The sequence below is a fragment of the Betta splendens genome, chromosome 10 (genome assembly GCF_900634795.4).
Source record: "Betta splendens chromosome 10, fBetSpl5.4, whole genome shotgun sequence".
Taxonomy (NCBI): domain Eukaryota; kingdom Metazoa; phylum Chordata; class Actinopteri; order Anabantiformes; family Osphronemidae; genus Betta; species Betta splendens.
This window is the reverse complement of record NC_040890.2, coordinates 8802794-8825733: the sequence shown is the minus strand read 5'-3', so window position 1 is coordinate 8825733 and position 22940 is coordinate 8802794. Positions and strand designations below refer to the sequence as shown.

The window sequence follows — 22940 nt, the reverse complement described above, 5'->3', positions numbered from 1 at the left end:
TAACAATTAAAACCGCATTAAAATCATCTATTACTTTATTTCTAACAATTAGACATTTAAAAACAAGGTCATTCCCAGTAGAAAAAAGAAGCGCTCTTGCAAACACCAACATACAATTATAACACCTGTGCACAATAAGTTTTTATTTGAGTCATAGCGGGAAATCTGTAAAGATTAAAGGCACTTAGTGTTTTTCTATGGAGGGGGAAAACACTGGATGAAGTTATTGCGGCGTTTGGCTCAACAACAGCTAAGCAAAGACTAATGTCTGAACACTGGCTGATCAAACAACATACGGTGCATCTGTGAAAACACTGCTGCGTTCTGCCCGAGCACATGGCGCTACTAAATTAGTCCATTTGAGTTTCACCCTCCAATAGACGCTGAAGCCTGATAAACACACGCTCAGAGGCTCGTACGCTAACAGTAACATGGGCGACAGCTTTTGACGTCTTCCGTCGAAATGTCCAACAATTGCAAATGAAACTTTAAGTGTGAAGCATTTGAAAACAACAACAGCACTTTCACCCACAAGTGATTATTAAAATCTATTAATAAAGGATTTTATTACCTGCAGGAGGTGCTCAGACTTTCTAGAGCTGCAGTGATTAGTAAAGCCGTTAGTGCTCCTGTGGTGAGGTCCAGTCGAGCTGAAATAGGGAACCCCCCCCCCCCTTTCTGCTTGACTAGATAGCCATTATGTTAATAGGCAGTGCAGCAGGAGTCAGTGAGTGGGCCAGGGTCCTGAACGGGGCACCGCTTCGCTACAACTGTGGCAGATCATTACTGCGCTATGATGTTATTAGAGGCTCAATGACTCCTTCAACCTGGATGATATTGAACTGATCTTACTTCAGATGGAACAAGGACCAAATTAGCAGGGACGAGAGGATTTTTCACTAGGCTGTCATCATATCTAATAATAATAATAATAATAATAATAATGCGACTTCGCTTCGTCAAAGGCGACTTAAAGGCACAAGGCGGTGACAGGATATCACAAAGTCTTGACTACTTCCAGTTAAAGCGGCTGCTCTTACAGGTAGTGATGGTTCAATAGTCCTGGAAGTGCGGTAGAAATGTGATGTTAGCATCAAGTATAAAAACAGAGTCTGCAGGGTGAGGAGGGAAAACCTGATCAGAACTAGGTGTGTGGCTGCCAGAGGAGATGTAAAGTGTGTGTGAGTGAGCCGCAGGGAGAGAGGGAGGTCTGGCTTCCTGTGAGGACGAGGCTCGCTCTCTCACACTGGAGCGAAGGCATGGCCTTTGCACAGGGGCTTATCCTTCTTCGAGTAGAACGTCTTCCCCTCCAGGTTGATTTGACAGAGCTTTAAAGATGAAAGGAGCCAGACAGACGGAGACAGACACAGAGAGACAGATTAGGAAACCGCAGCGGTGTAGAATTAGACCTCAATATTGTGGATGTGAATTTTAAAAGGTTTCGGACCGGGCCGAGAGGGAGCGCGTTGTTTACCTGAGCGCGATCGCTCCCAGCGTTCTTTGACGGGAGCAAAGCGAGACGGAGAAGGTGACAGACTACAGGTGACAGGTTAAAGGAGAGCGAGACGGAGGGCAGAGCTCAGGGTCCAGATACGGGGGCTGATTTCTCAGGCGCTATTGTGCGGGGACAGGCAGAAGGAGGAGGAGGAGGAGGAGGAGGCCGGCGGAACGCCACAGGGAGCGGTATCAATCAAAATGACTTACAGCACAGACGAAGCATGTATCGTGCCAGCTGTAGCCCAAGGCCTCCAGGAACCGATCCCCGGCATCGATCTTGAAGTCACAGCCATGGCATTTGGTGCCAAACATCTTATCGTAGTCTGGAGAAGAGGGAAAAGGGGGGGGGGGGGGGGGGGGGGGGGCAGGAAACACAGGCAAGATGAGCATCACTATAAAATAAGAGCGTGCATTCAAAGGAGCTTTTATCACCCGCGATATTAGGTCGAGCCTCCATATGTAAACATCACTTAACCTTTGGAGGATGTTCTGGAGCAGCGGGTGTGAAATGGCTTTCCACCTCCTTTATCTCTAAACACGGCGGAAGCGCCTCCTCTTAAAGAGAAGTCGTCGCACGCGCGCGCGCACAATGAGTTAAACGACGGCAATAAAGACGGATGGCGCTGCTTTGAAGCCAAATGTCGCGTCGCCGGCCACTTTCCGCTGCGCGCGTTATTTGGTCCACCCACTGCACGCGCCGGGTGTGAGGCGGAGGATTAGGATGAGGGGGAAATTGCTCCAGATACTTAACTGGATTTGCCAGTCTCTTTCATCACAGGGACTCTGGGGAAAGTGTCAGGATATAATGTCGCATCTCGAGAGTGAGTGGGTGAGAGCCGCACAATACCTGAAAGATGCTGAGGCGGCAGAATGTTTATCAGAGCTAAAGGCATTTATTCAGAGTGTAAGTGCTCAGGTTCCGGGTTTGACTCCGATAAAGCGGCGCGCGACGTCGGCGGCGGCGGGCGAGGAGCACGCGGCCGCGCTAAATCATTTACGGCATAATGGAGGAGTGCGCGCCATTCATAAAAGCCAATGGAGGAATGTATGAAGTAAACTGTGGCTAAATACATTACAGCAGATGAAAACATCACACTCGATGATTGAGTGCGGTGCGCGCCAGAAGATTCATGACGCGGCCTCGTGCCAAACCCCACAGCAATAATACAACAATGCAATGTTTAACAAATAGCTTGATAAAATATAGGGAAATTCAAGCAGCGCTGGAGCGAGAGCGCGTTTTCCTCCTCTTTCATGCAAAGCAAACAACTTTATCACGAAACGCACTCGGCGACACCTCCACGTGACCCCGTGGCTGTTACGGAGCCCGTTTCCTGCTCAGCTCTGGAATCCACTGGTAGTGAAATCACACGAGGGTCAATACGGAGCCGGGCACGAGCGGCCGGACGCGGTCGAGCGCGTGCTAATCAGTCCACGCGGAGCGCACGACGCGTCGCTCCTTCCTTTGTTTCGCTTCTGCTAAAGCGGAACGTCTTAAAGCCGCCCGCCTTCATTTCAGACTCCGGTTTCTGCTGCTCCCTTTGATTCCTACTCCCAAACAGCACATAAGTGCGTGTTTCTGTGTTTCCGGCAGAGGTTTTTTCTCCACGGTGATTCCTTCAGCTCCTTTTATGAAGCCTCGTTAATGCGTGCGGCAGAAAGCAGAAGAAGAATGAGAGAAAGAACTCAAGCGGAAACACGTTCGAACTTGAACATTCGGTTGTTTGTTGAAAACACTAATTACTCAGTTAGTGATGCTAACGTTGCCAGCTAACAAAGGTTAATTGTGTTTAACTACAGCAGCACGAACGAAAACATGTATCGTCATCGTTCAGGAACGCGCGTGGCTCCGTGAGGACGCGCAGCGTGAGGCTCAAACGTAAAGATTTGCAGGTTTGCGCGTGAAGCGCGTCTCACCTCGCTCGCAGTAGGGTTCGCCCTCCTCCATGTAAAAGGCCTGGTTCCTGATGGGAGCCTTGCAGGCGGCGCACTTGAAGCACTGCACGTGGTAGGTCATCTTCAGGGCGTGCATGATCTCCTGATCCGACGAGACCACGCGCGTTACGCACACGTTGTACTCGAGCACAATGCATTTGAGGCCTCAAGCGTCCGCGGCCTGTGGCGGCGGAGCGGCTCTTACCCCCGTGATCTTCTTCTTGCATTTGGCGCAGTTGGGCGCGTAGCGGTTGTCGTGGCACTTGGTGCAGTAGACGGAGCCGCGCTCCTCGAAGAAGCCCCCCTCCTCGAGGACCGCCTTACACTGGGAACACGTGAACTCCTCGGGGTGCCAGGAGTGGCCGAGCGCCACCAGGTACCGACCCCTGGAACACACACACACACACACACACACACACACACACACACACACACACACACACACACACACACACACACACACACACACACACACAGCTGAAGGCAGAAGAAGCGCTTCCTGTTCCTGTGAACTAACCTTGAGAATCTCTGTTCTACTGGTGACTTTGTAGGAAATAAATCTTTGCTGTGAACAGTGACCAGAATATGAAGTATGGTTTCTCTTGTTATCTGTGAAATGAGATTTCGCTTCTATGAAAGTCAGCATAATGCTACTGATAAAAAAATGATGTCTCCAAACTGTTAATGACGCTGACCGACTTCATCGGCTGCCGTCTGTCGCTGTGTATCAAACATCTCAAACAACGAGTCATTTATCTGACAGACACCGGGAGAGGCGCGCGCCGCAGTCTCACCGGATGATTTTGTTGCAGGCGCCGCACACCGGCGTCCTGCCGCCGTCGTCGGGCGCCTGCTGCGCCGCCTGCAGGATGGAGCTGCGGCTCTGCATGGGCGTCGGCTGCGCCGGCTGCTGGTGCTGCGTCAGGACGGTGCTGGTCCTGTCCGGGCGGAAGCGGTCGGCGAAGTGGGGGTCGGTGACCCACGGGGGTCGGTGGGACGGGCCCGAGCTGCGGGCGGAGGAGGAGGAGGAGGAGGAGGAGGAAGAGGCAGCTGCCGCCTTGGAGCCTGGGCCGGAGAGACCAAACCAGTCCGTCTTAATTCCAGCACTTGGCGCCGACTTTGAATAATAATCTTTTCGTGTAATCGACGCGATCTTCCAGATGCCTTTTGTGACAGTTTCGCTTGTCGCGCTGTTGCTCGCGTATTGACACTTAATAAGAATCTGTTAGCGCAAGCTACGCTGGATGCTGCCGGGGCTTTTTTTATGCATCAGCAGGAGCGGGGACTCACCATCTGGTTTTTCTGCTGCCTGGGCCTTGGCAGGTGAGGGAGTTGGCTCAAGGCTGTGGGGAGAAAATGACTAATTAGAAAGGAAACGCACACACAGAGGCCTCTCGGTTACCATGGTTACCACTCAATGGATGTCGCGCCACAGATTGCCTTCTGCTGCGTGAATCATCACCGTCTTTATTATTCATCAGCATCGACGGGGCGGCGCCTCGTTCTCTTACCTGCTGAAGCAAGGCGGACGCAGGTGGAGGGTAAACGGCAAACCCAGACCGGCGGTGCCGATGGAGCTGATGCCGCGCTTCGCAAACGCACCGAGAGCCGCGCCTCTAATGAGAGCGGCGCCGCGGATTGATTGACATCACTCACGGGCAAAAGTTGGGGGGGGGGGGGACGAGAAACCGGCTCCGTGAGATCGGGATGCAGACGAGTTTCCCTTCAAGCCCGCGTGTGCAGAAGTGTTGAAATAAAGACTTTCAAAGTTCTGTTACCCAGAGCAAGCGTCACTATATTCAGAGAATCTTCAAACTATGACAGAGACGGTGAAAAAAACAACTTCTGAGCCGCAGCAGCGAGCTCTGGAGATGTCTTATCTCGGGAAAAAATATAACACCGCCCCGGGCGTCCATTATGTTTACATCATCAGCTGTGCCATCTACAATGCACTAATGAAAGATGATGAAATCATTTCTCATTTGCAAAGAAAAATAGGGGAATGAGAAATGAATTAGCCAGAAACAGGCTTGTTGTGCAGCGCCGCCTGTGTCGGGTGAGGTCTGTCTGTCAACGAGTCCACAGAACTAAAGGCATTAGGTTACGGAGGAGGAGATGGGAGAAGATACAGAAACAACTGGGAGCCATCTCTGGGAGGAGGATGAAAACAGGGCTGTTTTCCCAAACAGTGTACTCGGAATAATAAAAGGGACATTAAATCCCTGTGCAGCAGCAAGAAGATGGCTCGCAGGGTTGGCGACGGAGGGGAAGTTAAATCGTTCTAAATTAAAGAAAGTTCGACCCGCTTCCAGGAGACTTTGGGAGAGAAATTACAGACAAACAGGGAGGGATGAGAGCAGCGCAGGGGGAGGCTCTCTGAGGAGGGGGGTCACGCGGAGGTCGGGGTGGACCCGGTCCCGGAGCCGGACCCGTCCCCCCGGGACCACGGCCACAGCATCCCGGTCGCCCCACGCACGACTTTTAGGGGCTCAGTCGCGCGGCGGCTGCGGCTGCTCGTTCCCACCCGGCGCGGCCCGGAGCGTGTTTCCTTGACATTTTCACAGCTTTCCACATTTTCCTCCCCACTCCCGCTCAGCGAGAGGCTCAGCGTGATGCAGGTGCACATTTCACAATTCCTGCATCACACAGACCCCCCCCCTCCACGCAGCGCTTTGGACGTGCCGCAGAGCAGCACCCCACGGAACATTTCTTGACATTTCCTGTTTGCTCTTTACACCTGCGCTTTCAGATTCACCTGAGTGTTTCAGGTTTTTTTCTCTTTCCTGTGGGATGCATCGACCTGAGCAATAAGTAAAAAGGCAAAAAAAGGGAGTCTGTCTGCAGCTCAACATCCGGCAGAGGAAGCAGCGGGTCCTGCCTTCAAATGGAGCAAGGAGCCGCTGACACGTGTCACCCTCCGCAGCGAGGAGGTAAAGTTGACGCGGCTCGGTAGCAACTTCAATGTGACAAGTGACAAAATGTCACAACAATGACGACTCTTCATCTTAAAGCCGACGCTGCGTTTTGCCGCGCGGTTTTGATGCTTAATGTGCGCAACACGACCCCGTCACTTAGTCTCCGCTGTTCGGAGCTGCGCCGCGTTTACGCGGGACACGATGTCACGATAACGGCGACGCGGCGAGTGATGTACAAAAGGAGTCCACGCATGAATGTTTCATGAGCGGAAACATGCTGCATCTCCACGAGGGGACGGATGAACGGATGAATTCTCGGGTCTTTGTTCATCATTGAGCCCCATCTACTGACTCGCTGCTTGGTCCATTCTTATTTATAATCACCATTATCATTATCAACAGCCACGTTATTCGCCATTAACGCGGAACAATAGCAGCTTAAATGAAATGCCTGGTGACTGTTCAGACGTTTCCAATCGGCAACTATTCCACGCATTTATCTCAGATAAAAGAATTCGTTCTCGCCCGCTAATATTTCACTCGTCCTCAAATCACGGTGTGAAAACAAACCCGTGTGCGGCTTCGACACCTTCAAAGCAAAAAGTGTTGGCCTTTTTATTAGGTTTTAAATACTCTTGGATATTTTTACTTCAGGTAGGTGCAAGAGAATAAAGGCTGCGATTGCTCAGTGTGCACCTCCGCACTTGAACGTGTGCTACTTTCCCTGTGCTCATTTGTTGTTTTTATGCCCGACTACACAATCATTTTCTTTCTGAGGCAATAAAAGTGAACCCAGGGCCTTGATCTCTGCGCAGACACTCCATTAATTCAGAACTGCATAAACGCCGAAGAAAGCCCCGCTGCTACATAATCACTTTTGTTCGGTACACCAGGTAAATAAAAGGAACTGTTGTGACTCAACAGTGGAAAGAGGGGAAATAAGAATTGGATGAGAGATGTGTGCTTTAAAGCCTGAATATGGAACAAACAAGAAAAGAGACGGAGGAAAGGACAGAAGCAGGAATTGGGTGGTTTTTTTAAGTTTTATATTTTTGAAGACAGCAGAAAAAAAAGTACAGATTTATCTTCCCTTTCTGTCTTAATGGTTGGAGAGGCTCACACAAAAATGAGGGAGCAGAAATGACAACTGTGAAGAATGAAGAGCTCAATAAATGGAAACAGGCAGAGAGAGAATGAGAGAGAGACACAGACAGAGATCAAACGAGGGCCTGAACTTCACAATCACGTAAGAATAAAGGAACAGAAAGGCGCTTCCCACTGCTGAGGCCCTTCTTCCCACTTTCTCACTAGTTTACGCCAAGTAACGCAGTGTGAAATGGAAAACAGGGCTCCAGGAACAGTGGCCTACAGTGCTGTCAACAATCATCAAGTCAGACATTCAGAGGGAGATCTTACACTTAGGCTCAGTATGCAAGGTTCCACTTCAGCTTTTGTCTAGGCTATGTTTCGTCTATTTTTGGTTTGCTCCCCCCCACCCCGTCCCTGTCTGAAGGCTGAGCGTGGTAACGGCCAGTGGATGGTCGGCTATCTTCGTCGTCTTCGTCGTCTTCGTCGTCTTCGTCGCCTAGTCGTCGCGGGCCGGACGCGGCTTCAGGATTTGATATTGAGGGAGCGGGCGGAGCGGTTGTGGTGCCAGTCCCTCAGGCGGGCGTAGCGGGGGCTCTGAATCTCAGTGAGGAACTTTTCCCTGGCCACACGCAGCGGGAAAGGGGAGAATTAGAACAGAAACGGGGCCGGGGGCAAAGACGGGCGACACAGGCGCAGGCGGAAAGGGAACGACATGCACGAATGGGCCTCCTCCACTCAATTAGCAACAAAGACAGGAAACAGCTACAACTGCTCTGTCCTAGAGGTCGGTCAGTAGGTCTGAGCAGATGCCAAGTTAACTGTTTGCAGCACTTATCAAGGAAGCAAACAAGATGAACTGAACTACTCTGTTATCACACACTGTTCTACTGAAACAACCCATGCACACACGCCGACAATCCATTAGATGGAAACATACACCAAAATGACTTTACACACGTTCAAAAGCATCCAAGTTTCTTTTACCTGGACTTCTTCATGTTTTCGTCATCTGGGTCCTGCACTGAGAGGTCCAGGAGAAACAACACACACACACACACACACACACACACACACACACACACACACACACACACACACACACACACACACACACACACACACACACACACACACACACACACACACACACACACACACACACACACACACACACACACACACACACACACACACACACACACACACACACACACACACACACACACACACACACAATCAGCTCACCTCACTGACAAAGCTGACACAAATCTACTGTCTGATTCTCCCTGATCAAGTCTCAGCCCCCTCCTTGATGGTTGATGGTACGTATTACAGAAAACAGTGCTGTTGTGACCCAAGACAAAGTCCATGTGTCAGAGCGGTTACAGTCATGAAAAACAAATGCTTCGCTGTCACACTTGACAGCAGCAACCTGACACCTGAGGCCTCTCTTCGCTGTTGAAATATGAACACGCTTGTTATCCACCTTTGCCGTGTCACTCCCTCTCCCATCACTAGGAGCCCATCCCAGTCACACTTCCTCCCTCATCACCCCCCCAGGCCTCAGTCCTGACTTACTGAAGTCGGTGCCCGTGAGCTGGGCCAGGATGCGGAAGGAGCGGGACTGGGTGGTGCCGGTGCGGGGCTGCCAGTCCTGCGTGTCCTCGATCAGCCTCTTCTTGCTGCGGTCGTTGGGGATGAAACAGGGCACGTTCTCCACCCGGAGGCCGTGCCTGCACACACGCGGCGGCAGCACGCGGCGGCCACGGTTACCACAATCCCAACCAGGGACCGCTCACTTATATCAGCCAGGCTAATGAGGAGCTTAACAACAAGGGGCACTCTGGACGGATCATGCAATACTGAAGTAATGCCCGGTTCACAATCATGCAATGAGCGAGCTAATGGATAACACTAAACACTGGAGGCTCACATGGGAACACGGTGGACGCACTTCATTATACATCACTCTGTCATTAGATTCAGTGAGAGTGTATGAGAATGCACAAACACACAATAGTTTAGTTAAACTAAGTTTCAAAATTAAAGGCATGCAATCATCAAAAAGCAAGTAAAAATGAAGCTAATCATAATTAATCAGCCAACTTTTCTTGCTCTAAACCTAATTACTGCTGTGTCTCGTGTCACCACAATAAGCTATTACAGCGACAGGCTAGCCAGCATGCAGCTGCCTCTTACTTGGCCTCTAGGTACACATCGTCATAGTAAGTTGGTTCAACCCTGCAGAACAGACCAGAGATCAAATCAAGTTACCATTAGAATGATGAAAGGGAACCTCCGTCCTCTGACCTCACGACTAATGAGCATTAAATAGCTTTGTACATAATACTAACGTATGTACATTTAAACGTGTCTAATCCAGTACGAGATGCTGACTAGTGAACTAACAGGACACTGAATGCAACCTCAGGCTGACACAAAGCTACATCGTTTTGTTTGGAGAGATCACGAGACAAACAGGCTGTGAAACACTCAAGGATGGGAATTAGTCTAAATGAGTATCAGACAAAACAAGGAACCCTTATTGAGCACCAGACTGGGAAAGGAAACATGGGATGTACTAACTTGTCAAGAGGTTCCGTCTGTGGAGTTGGAAAGTGAAAAGAAGATGTCAGAGTTCGGCTTCGGGCTGCAGGATGAACAGAACCTGCCATAATACTCTACGACGGTCAACGTACACAAACCTAAACACTGAGCAGACTACAGGATGCAGGAGGCGTGCAGGAGGTGGGAGGAGGCGTGCCGTTACCCTCAGCGGGCTGCAATTAGTTCAGATAAACCGTTATCAGCCGTAAATGTCACCGCTGGGACAGACGTACCGGACACGTTGAGCATACGGAGGCATCGGACCGCTTAAAACCCACCGCCTCCAAAGGAGGAGGCTTCGGCCATCTGCAGAGGAGCGTTCACGAACACGTGACGCCTCCCTAGAGTACGAAAGCAGGGCTGTTTAAATAATCCAGCACCGGTGCCGTAAAAGCGGAGCGAGAACTCAGAATTTATGAGCGGGGCTAAATACAGCAGCAGACTCAGAGCCACCGCAGCCCAAACTACAGCAACCAGAGCTCCATCCGTAGAGACCGGGTCAGAGCCACGGGGTCGTTTAAGAGACGATTCCTGGAATCAACCGGACGCAAAAAGAAAAAATACTGTTAACTATCAACGTGATAATGAAGTGAATATTCAGGCGAAGCTCAACAGGAATGAAGAAAATGCGAGTCGTGCTTCCTGTTCCTCTTAACTGTTGTTTCTCAAAGATGGATTTCATTTGTGATTTGTTCCCACTTTGGTAAATAAACTGCAAATGAAGCTCAGAGGATTTCCATCTACAGGCACCAGCGGCCGTCAGACTGTTGATCGGTGGGTTACCTCACTTACCTCATTACCTGCCTCAAGTGCTGTGCTTTGTGGGAAGTGATGTGTGATGATGGGAACAAAAGAAAGAGAGAGTAAGACGGGAAAAACATAACTGAAATAAATCAGCATCAGCGGCGCCCAACAACAACAAACAGTCAAAAAAAAGAAGCTTAAACTGAATTTACAAGCCCATAAAACCACAAATGATTACCGTCACATCCTTCACCAATCTACACAAAAACTGCTCCCGTCACCCGATAGAGTTCACTCCAGAGGCGCCTCAGCTGGAAGGAGCCGGAGCGAGTGGTCCGCGTGGGCAGGACGGCCCCTGCTTCACACGCTGCTTGTTTTCATCAGTCGCAGCCAAGGCGTAATAAAAGCAGACAGCATCATCTGGCTCCGCTTTAACAAATGGTTTAAAAAGTGCTCGGTAGCTGTGGTTCCGAGTGCTCAACAGCAGCACAAAGTGGAACGCGGCCGCTGCGCCGCGTTTTAAACCACGGGAGAAGAGAAGATCAGCGCGCCTCAGCGGCGGCCGAAGGTAAAAGCGCAACGTCCGATTCAATGAAAACACGAAACGGGGCAAAGCGTCAGTCACACCGCGGTTCTCCACCTACCCGTTGTGCGCGGCGGCGGCGGCGCGGCCCTGCGAGCGCGGCGCGCTGGGTTTGGGCGAGTAAGACACAGGTTTAACGGCGGGTCCTGAGCTGGCACCAGCACCACCCGCTGCGAACGGCCGCGCCATCTTGTTAATGGCCGCGCTGGGGGCAAAGGAGTACTTGGGAACACAAGCCGGAGCAAGCGGGTCCTATGGGGGGGGGGGTGCAGGAGAGGGAGACAATGCAGCACAGTGCACAACATGCAGTTAGACATTTGTGGCACACATTAAAAAAAAAAAACGCTCCTTCTGCTGTTGCACAATCCCAGGCTTTATGTTCAGGGTTCGGAGCCTCCAGGCTTCGCTCTGCGTGAAGAAAGAACTAACGCTGGTAAACTGAAAATGTTCCGAGTGGAACGTATGGGACTAATGAGATTCCTCCGCTAAACGGGAACGCTGACTTTGCAGAGGTGCGATTTAAAATCGGGAGCGGACATCACGAGGGCCGACTGTACCTGAACGCATCTGTAGGATTGTGCAAGGCAAAAAATAAATAAACAGCAAAAAGCAGCATCCACATCACCCACGTCCAGCAAAACAGCTCATTTAGCAAATGACTCGAGATGAACGTAATCCACTTAAACACAAAGTGACATAACACACTTTGAAGCCCGTAATGAGCAGCGGTTAGAGGGGGGTTTCACATTCGGCGCGTGCCGCTTCAGTCCGGGAGCAGACCGTGCCACAGGGTTCACGCAGAGAGGAGCAGCAGAGTCTTACCTTCTGGTCTCCACCCGCTTTGAAAGCTCTGTGGGAGAGAAAACAAGAGATGGAGACGGTTGGAATGCGGCCTTCGCTTATCTGCAATGTTTCAAACAAGTCCTAACAGAAAAGTGATGGATGCTAAAATCACACAGTGGATCTGAACCCTCTGTTGCATTATCCATTGTATTGGGACAGTGAAGCAAGAAACATCACAATAGTACGTTCACCACTCATTGTTTGGCTTCGATATGTAAACATGATTAAATTCATCAGGATAAAGTGGAAGCTCCTCTTTACTCCATTGTAAACAAGCCTCGGCCCGTGACTCAGTAATGAAGTGAAATGTGGAAATCAGCCAGGTTCTGTGTGAGGAGTCTTCACATAAGCTTGGACTGTCCGCGGATTCACCCACCGAGTTAAGGGAAGCGCCACAGCGTTCGCTCTAATCCCGGGATTTGCATCACAGCGCGTCCTGATTGCAGCAGCGTCACAGAAACGACTCTAAACCGCCGGTGTTAACGCGCACACGCACACGATGAGTCACGCTTAACATCAGCGATGCGGGGAACACGTATGACGCCGGCTCTGCAGCAGTATTTTTCTTGGCACCATGAACTCACAGCAGACAAACATGGGAGCGATTACGGCCTCACAGAATGACTTCATTTGCTCGGTCCGAGCTGCATGTGCGCATGAGCTGAATACGCACACCATGAAATCATTTCCTGCCTCATTTCACGGGTCACTTCTTTCAGATGATGCATGCTCAGCTTTCAGGCTGATGTCAGATGAAATATGAAAAACTCCCATGATACTGTAATCAGCGTCGCACACATCGACTCTGGACCCAGCGCGTCCCCCTTTTATTCGAGCCCTTTTCTCCGAGCTGGAAATCTATTGCCCGTGTCGTTTTGATTCCACTCCTCCTCGAAAGCTCGGGATAAAGTCAGAATCCTCCCCATAAAAGAAAAAGAAACGAGATGATCATTGGTGTTGAACAAAATGCGGCACTAAACCAAACAACACGCCATATCTCATCAGTGTACAGCTGTCCTCCTCTCTTCACATAAAAAGGAACTATGGATGGCAGCCAAGATATGAATAAATAAAACCGACAATAGCCCCACTCTGAGAAGTGTTTTAGGAAAACAATATTTGCTTGTCTTACAATATAATAACAATAGGAAAGGGCCAGAGGAGAGAGGAAACGGGGGATTCATGGGAAAAGAGTCGGACAGAAACAAAGCAGAGGAATGTGAAATGTTTACACAAGGAAACGACACAGGAGGAAAAACCACTGGAAGCAGAAAGTGTTGAGCGATGGTGTATTGCGAGTCTAAAGGTAAACGCTGTAAAATATCACTAATGATGCCCAGTGAGTGATTAGCCCTCAGTCTTATCCCCACGAGGCTCAACATCTCCTCTGCTGTCGCGCCCTCGACTCCACCGCTCTCTCTGCCTTGAGATGTCGTGTTTGCAGGAAGCAAAAAAAACCAAAAAAAAAAACTCAGCATCAGCAAGGAGGGAGCGAGCCTCTCAGTTTCAGCCATATCTGTGTACACACATTTATGATGCGTGTATGGAGCTGTATGCAGCAAACATCCAGATCCTCCGGACCCAGGGCTGTTCATTAACGCTGTGGCCCCGGTGCCTTTCGCAGCGCCGTGTGAATGACCTGTGGCTGTGCTCGCTCTCATAAACTCAGCGAACACCGAAGATTAGTCAGAACATAAAAGCCGAGACTCTTGGCAGGAATCAGCAACGTTAACACAACGTTAAGGCCATGTGTTGCAGCACAGGCTCTTTATTAAGAGCATCGCCATGACAGCATCAACGCTACTTAGCAAGTCCAAACCTCCTCAGCTTCTAGCGGCTATTAGATTGTTATACGGGTACATTCTAATCTTTCTGATCATTAAGCTCCTTACGAAACATTTCAGCTTGGACACACTTGATAAGTCAGGAATTTCTGGCAGGACTTGTGAGTAGGTATGAGTGTTGCTTGTATGAAGGTTGTCCAGAGCTAATTAAAATAACTCCAGCTCAATTAAAAGGGAAAAAAATTTAAAAAGAGATTTTTCCTGGCTGACACTTAAGTGTTTTAATCTAAAATAAATGTCCTCCTAATTACATTATGAGGACAGAACTCACATTTCATTCAAAAACATTTCATTGAAGCTCCAAAAGGCCAGAGTGTCTGCTCAACAGCAGTATTCCTGCTCAGTAGTGGCTCCAATGTCTATAAGACGATACGAATAGACACAGATTTCACTATTAAACTGCTGCACAAGACGAACGAGCGTCACTGCACCTGAGATGGAGCCGCATCAGAGGGGACGGTATAGAAGGAGCTTCTTTGCATCCTCTATAAAGAAAGTCCCAGAATGCAGCGCTGCGCGTCTCATTAATGTGACCGTAATCACCAAACGCTTGCCCAAAGTGTGGGCAGCGGGAGTCTGGCATTCATTTCAAGGAGAACGGCGCGGGGGCAAAGCGAAGACCCTGAAATGGGCTTTTAACTGCACCGCGACTCTGAAGCGCTGATGAAAAGTTGTGCAAGATATAATGAAACCGGCAGCTTCCAGAATGTGGGTGGAAATGGGCAAGAACCTTATGAGGCACTGGTGGAACTATACGTACCAAAGCCTAGGCAGATCCTTTTAAAGGACTAATGCCAAATCCTTCTCAAATCTGTTCAAGAAGGTTTTTTTTTAAATATCTGCCCAACTACTGAAACGGAGAGATGAGCCAAACATGTGATTAAAATTTGAGTCAGGTTTAAACTACAACAAATTTAGAATAAAGTGACTTTAATGTATTTTGCAACCATTGGAGCGAAATTCAAGGACTCGGCAATATCTCACTTTTCCTGAAGAGTAAAAAGGCAAAGAAAAAAAAAAAGGTGGGGATGTGCTTTTGTGGTGATTTATGCTGGCGTGTTTGAGGGAGATAAAAATGGAGCGTGAGTAAGTGTGCAGAGTTTTGCAGCCTCACGCGCTGCTGGAGCACTCACTTGCTGAGGGTGAGGCTGAGGCTGTCCGTCGCCGCCCGGATCTTGTTCTGTGCCTCCACGTGGGTCATGTCCTCCGCGTTGCTGTCACCGATGGACACCACCCAGTCTCCCACCCCGACGCCGGCCTGAGCCGCCTTCCCGTCGGGGGTCAGCTGGAGGAAGGGGGGGAGGGGGGGGGAGAGAGAGAGAGAGAGAGCGCAGGCATCAGACACGTTGGAGGTCGGCACAGACGACTGCAAACGAGACGAATGAGTGGATAAAAACAAAACAAGCTGAAAATTGGCAGCACAGCGCAGAAACAAACAAGGGTAATAATCAGTTTTCAGCATTTGTATCCACGTCTTTCAAGGCCTGGTATAAAATAATAATAAACTATAAAAAGCTTTGGAGACATTTCCTATTGTTTAGAGGGAAAATTGGAACAAGACTACTTCATCTAATCATCTCTGGGAGCCGGCGTGTCGGCGTCTGGCAGCCCGGCCGAGATATTTCACTCAGCACCACAAGAAACACGCATTACGGGTCATGATGTCATCAGTCATCAGCATATGATTCACTGCAGATGTGACCCGGCCTCTGAAAGGAACTCCCGCAGACAGGGCTCACACGGCACCGACAGTGGCATCACTTACTGGAACAGCCCGTCCACCGCTCGCCGCCTGCAGCCAGGTGAGATGACAGAGCGTGACATCATGCACCGGGTCGTCGCGGAGACGGGCCGAGTCAGACCGAAAGTTCCCTACATGCGCCGCGTCGTCTGGAAGCGCCAGCGGTTGCTCTGTTTCGTCAGGCTTAGTCAGCGGACGCATGCGGCCTGATGAAACGCGAGACTTGCGTCAAATTCTCAGACGGCTGGAGCACGAAGTATTCGGCGTCAGATAAGAGCGCCGGTGCCAGGATTTCGGGGCAAAACCCTATTAGGATTTTCTCCCGATGTCACGGCTCCCCGTAAATGCCGACTCATCAGAAACCGAGAGGCCTCGGCCGTCCAGTCGATAGTCGTCTACCGCCCTGAGGTTCTGCACATCGAACATAAACCGCTGGTGTAAAATCCTCAGTAAACGGAGCACAGTTCAGCCTGAAAAATCGCTCTCCTCCATCGTCTTTGTGGCAAAGACCTGCCTTGAACCACAACACGGCGGAGCTAGGACTGGGAAGACGCGCATCCCCCCAGAGGCGGCGAGTTAAACTTATTTTATAGGTTCAAACACCGCTTTAATTGGCTTTGGTTTGCACTCACTGGAAGCAATTAGACGAGTTAAGACAAAGTTATTGCTCCGGTTTAGAAAGGAGTTTTAAAAGCTTAAACTGGCACCGATGGCGAACCCACGTGTAGCTTCCAGCCGCTCCTCTTTATACGTTATACGGCCCAGTAAAAACTCAGCGCCTTGTCATTGGACTGAGGACAAAACTATTATTTCATTAGCGTTAAACGAAAACGCTTCCTGTTGGATCTGTCAGAACCTCAGGGGAGCTGTAGAGGTTAAATACGTACAACGAGCTGTTCAAACGAGCGAGTTATGGACACGAGGTGCGTCTTGAAACGCCGCGTTCTGACGGAACAACAAAAGAGTTGCTCCGTTTTTGTTGGAATACCGTGTTGGTATCATAAAGCTCCAACCGCGCAATAAGAGCTGTGACTTGTGGGCGCCGCGACGCCCTGAGGCCGCGTACGCTCACGCGTCCGTGCGCGCGCGACGAGCCGGTGACGGACGCCGACACCTGCGCCGCCGCTGGCTCGGGTTCAGAGCGCAGCTGCTCCCGCGTCGGCAAAGGCAGCAGCTAAAGTTGCTGCGCTCAGGCCTTTGGTCGCTCGGGGGGAGGGGGCACAGACGGAAACTCGATACCCCCCCAGGGCAGTTTGTCAATATGAAGGGCCGTGAAAAACATGTCCTCGCATCACGCGTCGCTCGTGGCGTCGCGTGGACGCGGCCGCAGCGAGGCTCCGGCACCACTGAAAACAGGCCCCGCGCAGAACTGAGGGGGTTCTACGACGTCAGCTACACAGCCCGCTGCCTGACCGCGGGCCTTTGGGCCAAGCGGCCTCAGCGTGTGTGACGGGCACCGGCCTCCAGCACTGGGGCACATGCGTCCTTTTGTTTTCGGATGAACCGCTAATGCACCGGAGCCTCTACAGCTCCCGATACAGCGGCCGTGCAACACTGTAACACTGCACCGGGACACTTTTATTCTTTCCACGGCTATTTGGGGGCCAAGAGACCGTCTCTCCTTTCCTTACATCACTCGCCGCACAGCTGATGCGCGGCCATAAATATCCCTCTGAGAAACTGAGAACCTAACCTGTAAGTATGCGCCCCCCCCCGGTTGTAACTCCACTGGAAACACCTACCATCATCTCCCCTTAAGACGCTGCTGCTACTAATCACAACAGAAGACGTTCGCATCCAGCTAGAAACAGAACAAGTGCCCCCTGAGGCCGATCCACTAGAAAAGAAGTGAATTATTATCTCAATCCTCTAACAAGGCCGCTTCTCCCCAAGTTTGAGAGAGAGAGAGAGAGAGAGAGAGAGAGTGTGTGTAACAAAGCAACAGATGGCCCACAACTCAGACAGAAACACAAAAATAAGACTGGCTGACACATCCAGCTGCGGCGCCGGGGAGACATTTACAAATCTCCTTCCTCCCTTATTGACATGACATCATCTGTAATTTCCTCTGAATATTTGATTTCAGGAGGGTGGCATGTGTTTGTTGATTGGAACCAGATGGTGCTCAGGAGGCGCCGTTATGGTATCATAATGTTTATGGAATTGCGGCGGCATAAGATCTGGGGCAGATATGTGGAAAAACGCGTCAGGCGCGTCGCCGGCCAGACGTCGGAAGCACAAAAAGGGAACGACAAAGGACGAGACAAGGACATCGGCTCGTTTCCTGCCTTTTCCTGTTTATGTTATTGGACACGTTGAACCCGAGGCTTGGCCCGCTTATTTATTCCACATTCATTTGTCATTATTTTCAGAGATTAATTCGCTGAAGATCTGAACTGAAGATATCTGTCCCCGCAGTCGCAAAACATTCTTCTTTATAAAAGCAATGAGTTAAACACTGTCCACCACCCGGCAGCTTCCATTGTGTGTGTGTGTTCTCCCCCGTCTGCATGGCTTTCCTCCGGCTCCTCCAGCGTCCTCCCACAGTCGGAGACGCACGTGTCAGAGTCATCTGTGATTAAACTGCCCATTGGCGTGAATATGAGGGATGATGATTGTCTGTCTGTCTCTATACAAGCTCTGGTGCAGAGGAAATGTTGCTTGAGCTTCTTGTGTTAAAACTGAGCTGTAACTATCATGCCAAGTGATATCGACGTATTTAATGAATTATTTAAAGAATAAATATAGTCTTTTTAAATGAGATGCCAAGGAGTCTGCATGGTCAAAAAGGAATAAAACACATCTGCTAATAGGATGAGAAAGTAAAATACTAAAATCATTCTGCTGCTTCCCAAGAAGTGAGATGTCAGAAAAGGAACATTGAGAGAAGCCGTGTGAAGATATTTTAGCTGATTTATGGGTGTAGCATGTTCTGCTAAGGTCAGAAATTATTTTTCCCCTCACAGCAACTTCACAGTTTGTCTTGGCGTGGCCTTTTTTTCCTGATCTCACTGGAAAAGTATTCCTGCGAGATTTGGTGGAGTCCATCAAATGCTCGGGATAAGCGAGTGTGGAGGACGTATTAGACACAGAGAGGAGGCGAGAGGATTGTCTGTTGGCAGCGACGGGGTGGATACGAGAAAAATCCCTGGAATGCTGAGAAAGCGTGGCTTTCCAGGCTCACAGACGGAGGAGGAAGGAAACGAGGGCACGGAAACCCACACGGCAGCTCGCAGAGGAGACGCTTTCCTAAATCAGCACAAGATTATCGTCAAACTCAGGCTAAATGATTCATTAAATATATACACAGCGACTCTGAACTCGAACAAATAAAGCAAAACGTAGGCCATAAATAAATGCAGTCTCACAGAGCAGCAATTAGCCTCTAATCCATACAATAACACTTAAACGCATTGATTACAAGTTATCGCCAGCGATCTTTTTGCCTCGCGGCTTTTTACGGTTCGTTTTTCATTCTTCTTTGTGTAATCGCTTCCAACCGACTGCCTGGGTGGAGATACTCATCAGCGCCGGGCCTGTGAAGACCACCCTCTGAACGCGTCCAGCGTGAGCCCGGTGGATTCAGGCCTGACTCTCCTCCCCGTTACTGAGGGATGCGTATCTTCAGCCTTCGCTCCACTTGTTGGGCCGTTTTCGTCCTCTGCATCTGTGCGAGCGGCCAATGACACCTATGGGGGGGGGGGAACCCCCCGGTCCGAGGGCGCTACAACCCACAGATACGAGCCACCGGCCTGTCGTTAAAGAGTCTTATCTTAAAAATACAGGTGCCGCGCTAACAAGCCGACAAGTCCAAGTTACAGGGAGAGAAAAAGAATCAATGTTCCTCTGTGGGAGAGTAATAATCAGTCTGGACGGCAGAGAGCCTCCTCCGCCTCCTGCATGAGCTGATTAGTCAAGATTAGTCAGTTATTACAGACGCACGCGACGGCATTCATCTTGACATGCACGGTGTTTGTCAGGACAGAAACTCGTGTTAAGCCGAGTCCTACGCCCCCCCCAAAAAAAAACCCCGGTTCTGTTCTCGCCCGTGCGTCAAACGAGGCTGTAACATCTGCTGCGCTTTCCTCCTCGGACGCCTGCCAGGGAGCGTGGCAGGTACGAGGCGTGTGCCGACAGGGCCGGCGGAACCCGGTGCCCCCGCCGCGGGGGGGTGAGGGGGTGGGGGGCGAGGCCGCGCGAGCCTCTGGGCAACGACGCGCAGCAAACGTCATCACAGCAACAACTGCTGCCGTAGCTTCATAAAGTCAACGAGAAATGAGTGTGTTATTGTGTAATAGAAGTGTGTATGTGTGTGTGTGTGGGGGGGGGGGGGGGGGGGGGGGGGGGGGGGGGGGGGGGGGGGGGGGGGGGGGTGGTGGGTTGGGGGTTGTGGGTGTGTTTTGGTGGGGGGTTTTGTGGGGGGGGGGGGGTGGAATGATTGTGTGCGAGTGCAACTTTGAGGCCGCGCTGCACTTATAAGGCCTGGAAAGTGGCTGCCGGCCTCTTCCACAGCGAAAGCAGTTTATAGAGTGTGTGAAATTGGCAGAATGGGGCGGGAGCAGCGCGGAGCGCAGGAAACAAACGGCCGCGTGTCCTTGTGGGAAGTGAATATTAATAATGCACTTTGAGGCGGAGAACGGCGTTAAAAATGCAGACCTGCTCCTCCGCCGTGGAAGCTGTGGCACTGCATTAGTCAGCAGCCGGCGCCGTCACCGACGGACCCGATCGGCCACAACATTAAAACCACCTTCTGGGCCCGTGTCGCGGCGGACGGGGGTCTGCGGCTGTGCGTTCCTCCATCTGCCAATGCTTCCTCTGCAAGCTGTCCATCACCGGTTCTTAAAGCCACCAGGTGGGTTTTAATATTGATTTTACATCGTCAGCGAAGCCGAGAAGTCCGCTTGGCGCTGCAGCAACAAACTTTGCTTACCCTCGACACGGTGAGCGGCATGCTGAAGTCCTTGCCCCCCTGCAGCCGGAAGCCCCAGGGCGCTGGGCCGCTGAGAGTTACCGAGTATAGGCTCATAGCCTGGAGGAAGACAAGACAACAGAGCGTTAGGAGCGGCTCCCAAAATGTTGAATGTAGCAGAAAGTGAAGGTGGAGAATCGCTATCTTACAATTATTCATTGAAATACATCAGCTGTTTTCTCTCTAAGTTTGACCACACATAAAAAAAGCTGCTGGGACACAATGTTCCAACACTCATCACCACTCAAATGAATACGCTCATTTGTTTATCTTTGTGCCATAATGTGAGGATACGTCCGTACGGAGGCCCAGTTCGGTGCGATTAGGTCCCCGACCGCAGAGAACATCAGCGTCGTAAATCTGCCGGACACCGAGGCGCGGCGTAACGTGGAAACTCACCAAAGACTGGAGCGTTCACCACAACAAAGCCCAACTGTCAAAGCGTTTTCCACGCAGCCGTGAAACTATGAGAACTATTCAGCGTCATTATTTGGCGGTGGCTGGCATTCGCTTAATGGACTAAATACAACTGGAGCAGCGACGCTGAGCCGGGCCCTTGACCTGCATGTTGCACCTGGCCGGGCCTTCATCACTGCTCCTCCTCCTCCTCCTCAGCCCTAGCAGGCGTCTCACACACACACACACACACACACACACACACACACACACACACACACACACACACACACACACACACACACACACACACACACACACACACACCTTGCCTACCTTGTCGTCAGGGCCGGAGCCCAGAGCTGGGAGAAACTAGAGAGCCAGTAAGTCGGGGCAAGCAGATTCCCTCAGTGTTGGCAAAGCCTACGCCTCGACAGAGGCTGTGACACAGGCAGGCCCTAAACTCTGCTCGCTCCTCAGAGGCTATATAAGGAATGTAAAACTACACCAAACTATTTCAGCCCAACACCCACATGAGTCACAGAGGGGGGGGGGTGGAGGACGGAGAGAGAGAGGTAACATCCACTGGCCCCATATTCTGGCAGAAGCCTGCTGCACAAGAAAAAGTCAGTGAACGTTTCTAAACGCACCCGGGATCAGCAGGACGCCACAACAGACGCGAAGCTCAAGTCTACATTCCTCAGTACAAGCAAATCAGCAATTATGCATGAACATCCAGCTCTTAAAGCAACAGGAGTCCACGTATAAAAAAAAGGGAAAAGGCTGTTTGTAGGAGATATTAATTATAAAAAAAGGAGAGAAACCAGAAACCATGCAACGAGCCAATTTCATCTAAAAGGACTCATTTTTAATTTCTAGATCTATATAAACTGTATCGATTAAAACTCATCACGTGATTACACCACAGCAACAGGTAAAAGCGAAGTGACTCTAACAAGGAGTTACAAACGAGCATTAAAAAGCCAAACAGTGAAGAAATCAACGACTGAGCCGATAAATCAACTCGTTGTAGCAGTGACGTCCCTGCTCCTGCTCCTGGTATTTATAGTCCTCTATGGTGTCTACATTCTGTCTATATGAGCCTTTCGTGGCAGGGCTGCTTACACAACTAGCATTCGAGTGCAGGAATGCGCTTCTGGGCCATCTGATGGTCCGCCCGACAATGTGATCGGCAACAGGTATAATCACAGGCGACACCGTGAAGCAACGTGTACATTTACAAAGAAGGAGCAAACAAAGCGGGACACGAAAGCAGCCCGGAGACGCTGCAGCCGCGCGGCGGCGTCGCTCCGCGGCTCCCGAGCCACAAAGTTCCCGGAGAAAAGCGTGTCTTTAAAAAAAAAAGAAAGAAAGTTCCGACGCCGCGCGCACAGCAACGCGTCCGTGGGAGCTCACCTCGTCTCCCTGCCTCTGTTCGCCAGACATCACGAGTGGGTCGACCGGGACCGAAGTCAATCGTCGCGTCGGCGAAGTTTTAGACTTCCTCAAAGCGCGCGTCAGGAAGCCGCCGTGGGTCCCTGCGTGATCGCCGCACGCGTTCCCTCGGATTCTTTTTAGGAGGACTCGGTTCAAACGTCAGAAGTCACATGGGCCGCAGCTCCAGAGCGGAGCCCGGCGGAGGCGCGGGGAGGCCGCGGCTGCTACACCACCCACCGACGAGTCCTGTCAGTGGGAGCAGCCACAATGCCGCGTTGTTTTCCAACAAACGCCGGTTACGTAGCAGGAAAACAGGGAACGGCGCACACATCACGACACC

The 22940-nt window shown here is 50.8% G+C and overlaps 1 protein-coding gene across 3 annotated transcripts; it reads right to left on the bottom strand.

Annotated features, from left to right (window-relative positions):
- Positions 1–128: 128 nt before the first annotated feature.
- On the bottom strand, positions 129–22930 carry pdlim7 (PDZ and LIM domain 7). 3 transcript variants are annotated; one of them, XM_029165691.3, is made up of 11 exons: positions 22580–22930; positions 20729–20827; positions 15191–15342; positions 12193–12220; positions 11432–11622; positions 4723–4775; positions 4227–4497; positions 3638–3818; positions 3415–3535; positions 1705–1820; positions 129–1328 (listed from the first exon to the last, which is right to left on the bottom strand). In XM_029165691.3, exons 1-11 carry the CDS (start codon positions 22607–22609, stop codon positions 1242–1244), a joined length of 1329 nt encoding a protein of 442 aa, XP_029021524.1. In that variant the 5' UTR covers positions 22610–22930; the 3' UTR covers positions 129–1241. The 3 variants fall into 3 exon arrangements, with proteins under 3 accessions (XP_029021524.1, XP_029021525.1, XP_055368494.1); XM_029165692.3 differs by lacking the exon at positions 22580–22930 and adding an exon at positions 21500–21646; XM_055512519.1 differs by lacking the exon at positions 22580–22930 and adding an exon at positions 21167–21315.
- Between the last annotated feature and the right edge of the window lie 10 nt (positions 22931–22940).